Raw genomic sequence first — 5721 nt, forward strand, 5'->3', positions numbered from 1 at the left:
TTAACGAGACGACACACCCTTATCTAAATAACCCCGCCCACTTTCTAAAAGTCACATGTTCTCCTCATTAATTATGTAGTAGCCGCATAACCACGCCCAGTAAATGTCTCTGACGTACAGTACTACAGCTCGGTGCCCGGATACGGTATTCTTATACACGGGCTAACATTATATGCAGTCCCGAGGATGGGTTCTGTTTCTACAGCTCACGCTGCCATCAACAAATATGTCCGCCAGTGAACAGCGCATAGGCGTAGGTGGAAGAGCTTCCGGGTAGGAGAAGATCATTTCCGGTCCCTTCTGAAGATGGCGGAGATCTAGGTGTAGTTCCCGGTTGGTGGTCGTCAATCAGTTGGTCCAAGGAGGCTGTAGGTTCGGCAGACGGTGGCCTCTCCCATAGAGGTGTGGAGGGTATCTATAGCTGTATACACACCGTCGGTTCATGGCGGCTGTTATCTCCTGCCTGCACTGCAGGAGGCGCCATATAGCGATCCTATGGAAGAGGACGGCGGATGGTGCACTATACGGGGACGGGCTGGGTGGTGCAGCTGTCAGGCAGTATCTTATAGAGCAGACTGATATATAATATATACTGGGATAGTATTCAGTATGATTGTATCTTACTCACTGACACTTCTGTGGTTAGGAGTCCAGTGGGAGGAGTTATCTGTGATTGACAGCTGTGTCTGCAGAAGTGCCCATCAGCTCCGCCCACTGGACCCCTAACCATAGCACAGGTGTCAGTGAATAAAATGCGAGTGAGCTTCTTCCCTAACTCCCCCTCCGCTGCTGGCAGGTGGGACGGCATATTCAGTGTGACGGGATCCCTTTAAAGGGAACCTTTAGTTGTAGACTATAAAGGGCGCCGCTCCTGTTTGGGTTGCGTATGGTATTGCAGCACAGCTTCTTTAACCCTTTCCAATCCACTGTCTGAAGACATTCTAATTGAAGGCTGTGCAGTTCCGATGTCGAAAGACGTCCGGCAGGGTATTCTTACTCTATATTACTGGCCACTCTGTTGTCATGAGCCTCTCTAGCATGCCCCTTACCGCAGTACTGGCTCTACCCAGCAGAGGGTGCCATAGTATAATGGCAGAAAGAGAAAGCTCCCTAGGAAACCCTGAATCCCAAATTGGATTGCAAAGGGTTAACCCTTTCAACACATTGCATGATTTGGATTCAAAGGGGTATTGCAAGGTGATTTAAAGGAGATGTCCCGCGCCGAAACGGGTTTTTTTTTTTTTAAACCCCCCCCCCCGTTCGGCGCGAGACAACCCCGATGCAGGGGTTAAAAAAACCACCCGCACAGCGCTTACCTGAATCCCGGCGGTCCGGTGACTTCAATACTTACCGCTGAAGATGGCCGCCGGGATCCTCTATCTTCGTGGACCGCAGCTCTTCTGTGCGGTCCACTGCCGATTCCAGCCTCCTGATTGGCTGGAATCGGCACGTGACGGGGCGGAGCTACACGGAGCCGGCATCCTGCACGAAAGGCTCCATAGAAGAAAGCAGAAGACCCGGACTGCGCAAGCGCGGCTAATTTGGCCATCGGAGGCCAAAAATTAGTCGGCACCATGGAGACGAGGACGCCAGCAACGGAGCAGGTAAGTATAAAACTTTTTATAACTTCTGTATGGCTCATAATTAATGCACAATGTACATTACAAAGTGCATTATTATGGCCATACAGAAGTGTATAACCCCACTTGCTGCCTCGGGACATCTCCTTTAAATGTTTTTTTTTTTCTATTCATGACCAACTGGTTCTCAGTAGATGATTGGCGGCCCCACCGATCCGCTGATTCCCGGGGGCCGCTGGAAGTGCTGACGATAGCGTAGCCGCCTGATTTGGTTTTTGAACTAAATTCAATGGTGGTAGCGCCGCCAGTATCTGCCCCGGCCGGGCTGTGGTCGGGGCTTTCTGCACCCTCTCCTGACCACGGTGACGGTGGTCCCCAGGGATCGGCTGATCGGTGGTCCCCAGGGATCGGCTGATCGGTGGTCCCCGGGGATCGGCTGATCGGTGGTCCCCGGGGATCGGCTGATCGGTGGTCCCCGGGGATCGGCTGATCGGTGGTCCCCACTGGACATCTATTGTTGGCCTGTTTTTTTAAAAGAATCTCTGGAATAGCCCTTTAAGAAAACAATTTTTGGGGCTTTTTTTCATCTTCACTCTTTAAAAGCTGTAACGTTTTTATGCCTCTGTGGACGCGGCCTTGTGAGGCTCGTTCGCTGCGTGGGAGTTGTAGTCTTTGTTGGTACTGTTTTGGGGGATGTATAATGTGTTACTATTTTTTTGGGGGGGGGGAGTGGGCAGAATGAAGAAGACGACGAATAAATTCTGTCCATTTTTTTTTTTTACATTGCGGTATAAATGCCATAAGAGCCTCATGAGGGGCAGAGTACTAAGGCAGCAGGATGCAGTCATAAGCTCTCGCTCACTGCCTGAAGGTTGTGAGTTCAATCCCCACTTGGTTCAGGTAGCCGACTCAAGGTTGACTCGGCCTTCTGAGGTCGGTAAAATGAGTACCCAGCTTGCTGGGGGGTAAAGGATGACTGGGGAAGGCAATGGCAAACCACCCTGCAGAAACAGTCTGCCAAGAAAATGTCACAATGGGACGTCAACGTAGGAGTTTCGCATAATTACAATAAAACCACTTTTTTGGATTTTATTTTTTTATGGCAGAGCTGCCTTCAAAGTCGCATGGTTTTTTATTTTTCCATGGCATCCCAGCATGCCCTATCTAGCTTCAAGATCTCCCATAGTTTTCAGTGGGTCGGTGGCAGCAGCGCTGGCCCCATTGAAAGCAATTGGAGAACTCTGCAATCCTGTGCTACAGCTGTGACAGCCGCAGCTGGGGATTCCTTCATCCTCGCAGTGATGTGAGGCTGTTTTCATATGAAAACGCCTCACATCCATGGGGCTTTCACATGGAGGCAAGTGCAATATCAGGGCATAAATCGCATCTCGATATCACGCTCGCCCGTGTGAAGGAGGCCTTAGGGAACTTGAATCTGCAATCTTGTGATTGCTAAGATAGTACACTACAGTACTTCTGTATTGCAGTGTATTATCGCTGTTGGTTTACATTGAAAGCTATGGCGGACTTGGAAGCTACTGTTAGGCCTTCAGTTGGCATGACAACACATTGGACCGCTGCGATTTTATGGCCAATGACATCACAGAGGGAGCTCCCTCTCTTTCTTAAAGGGAACCTGTCACGTTCCCACAGTACCCTAAATTAAGTTATGGTGCTGTTGGTGGACGTGACAGGGAGCTGGGTGATGTGTTTTTCAAACTCACCCGCTCCCACGATCCAGCGCTGGATATTTAGACTCTTTTCAGACTGGAAAATCAAACTCTTATACAAGTCTATGGGAGAAGCGCACACGGGGCTCTGAAAAGAGTCTGATCTTCCAGCATCTTGCTATCTTCGGAGAGCGACACTGCTGGATCACGGGATCAGGCGAGTATTAAAAATAAATCACCCGGCTCCCTGTCAGTCCCCTAACAGCACCGTAACTTAGTTCATGGTCCTGTGGGGATGTGACATTTTCCCTTTAACTCCGTGCATGCTGTCATCAACATTAACTGCAGGGATCGTTTGTTTTTTTTTTGGTGGTGGTGGGGGGGTGAGGGTGCTGATACATTGGGAGGCTGGCTGTCAATCTCAGCCGACTCCCGCTGCAGACGATGAGAGCTCAGCTTCTTTTCCAGGGGTAAGCTATTGATGACCTGTTCATAGGTGATTGTCTGAGAACCACTGCGAGTATTCCCTGCTAATCAGCTGATTTTTAGATGTTGCAGCAATCATGGCGACTTCGATTCGTACCAGGCACAGCGCCATACATTGTATAGTGGCTGTGCTTGGTATAGCAACTCAGTCCAATTCAATTATATATGCCTGATTAGCTCTCACATTGTATGAATGATTAATACCCGAGAAGATGCTACTCCACAGCCTCTTAAGACAGCTGATTGTCTAGGGTCCCATGTAAAGAATCCCCCTCTGATTTTTTTTAAAGGGGTGTTCTGGGCATTTTCCAACTAATAACTCATCCTCTGGACAGGTCATCAGTAGAGATGAGCGAGCATACTCGCTAAGGGCAATTGCCCGAGAGAGCATTGCCCTTAGCGAGTACCTGCCCGCTCAAGAGAAGAGGTTCGGCTGCCGGCGTGGGTGACAGGTGAGTTGCGGCAGTGAGCGCGGGGGGAGAGAGAGATCTCCCCTCTGTTCCTCCCCGCTCTCCCCTGCCGCTCCCTGCCCACCGCCAGCAGCCGAACCTTTTCTCTCGAGCGGGCAGGTACTTGCTACGGGCAATGCTCGCTCGAGCAGTTGCCCTTAGCGAGTATGCTCGTTCATCATTAGTCATCAGTAGTTGATTGATAAGGAAGGGGGGTCCACTGCTCGAGATCTTTGTCCATCAGCTAATTGGGCAGCCGGTTGTCAGTGCAACGACCTGGACGTTGTCAACAGCAGAAGAGAAAGTGGGAGTGGCAGCCTTATTCTCATTGAAATCAATGGGAGCGCCGCGCTGCTCTTCCACTTCCCGCTTCTGTTACTGACAGGGCCAGGCGATTACGGGGGCCGTATACGGCCCATTAAGTCGTCCTGTGTAAGAGAGTACAGAAACAACGATTGGAAGAGAGTTCTGATACCGGAGCTCCAAAAAGTCCTTTTTACCTGTCATAGCCAATCGGAGCTCAGCTTTCAATTCCAACTTTACACTTGGAACGTGACCTAAGGATTTGCATTATGACTAATGAAGGCCCTTTTTGGATGTCACTTTCCAGTTTAGGCTGGGTTCACATCAGCATTTTGTTTTATTTCCATTGTTCGGCTCAATCATAAGTGCTGAACAATGGGAATAACTGAAGTGTGGATCTGGCACAAGATTGCAATACTAGTGCCTGATGGACCACAGTCATTCTAAAGGGGTCCATTGGACTTCCGTCATTCTGTGCCTGCTGTTTTACCCAGTTGAAGTAGCATAGCATGCTTTAGGATCTTGTGCCGATCTGCACTGGAGCCCCCAACCTGACGTAGATCTGAACAGAGTCTTATGCCTATGGGTCAATCCGTCTGGCCAATAGTATACCATGTTAGCGGCATGGTCTTTACATATGTCATCCAGCACCAGCTATCCAGTGACAAGGAGCTAATGCCTTTTCTTATTTCGTTGCACAGCTGTAACTGGACTCCATAGACTCGCAGCAATGGCTGCCGTCGTTCTGAAGAGAGAAGGTCCGCAGTTCATCAGCGAAGCCGCAGTGAGGGGGAATGCCGCTGTCCTCGACTATTGCAGAACGTCTGTTTCTGCTCTTTCCGGAGCCACAGCTGGAATTCTTGGTCTTACGGGCCTGTACGGATTCATCTTCTACTTCCTCGCCTCTTTTCTCCTCTCCGTGCTACTGGTGTTAAAGTCTGGACGCAGGTGGAACAAATATTTTAAATCGAGGCGGCCGCTTTTTACGGGCGGGCTGATCGGCGGCCTCTTTACGTACGTCCTGTTCTGGACCTTCCTATACGGCATGGTGCATGTGTACTGAAGTCTGTGTGGATCTGCCTTTCGGGAACACTCTTTTTAACGGAAATCAGATACTTTCGTGCCCAATTAATGAATTTGACTAGAGCGTTACTTTTTAAATGAATCTTTCTGTTAGTAACTTATCAAAGTTCTGTATCCTTTCCTCGATTAAAGCGGTTCTAGGCTTCTGAA

At 49.6% G+C, this 5721-nt stretch overlaps 1 protein-coding gene across 2 annotated transcripts; it reads left to right on the forward strand.

Annotated features, from left to right (window-relative positions):
- The first annotated feature begins 259 nt into the window (after positions 1 to 259).
- Positions 260 to 5721, forward strand: EMC6 (ER membrane protein complex subunit 6). Of its 2 annotated transcripts, none has more exons than XM_066599491.1 (2): positions 260 to 402; positions 5190 to 5721. In XM_066599491.1, the coding sequence occupies exon 2, from the start codon at positions 5219 to 5221 to the stop codon at positions 5549 to 5551; it is 333 nt and encodes a 110-aa protein (XP_066455588.1). In that variant the 5' UTR covers positions 260 to 402; positions 5190 to 5218; the 3' UTR covers positions 5552 to 5721. The 2 variants fall into 2 exon arrangements, with proteins under 2 accessions (XP_066455588.1, XP_066455589.1); XM_066599492.1 differs by having other exon boundaries at positions 266 to 411.

Source organism: Eleutherodactylus coqui, chromosome 4 (genome assembly GCF_035609145.1).
Source record: "Eleutherodactylus coqui strain aEleCoq1 chromosome 4, aEleCoq1.hap1, whole genome shotgun sequence".
Taxonomy (NCBI): domain Eukaryota; kingdom Metazoa; phylum Chordata; class Amphibia; order Anura; family Eleutherodactylidae; genus Eleutherodactylus; species Eleutherodactylus coqui.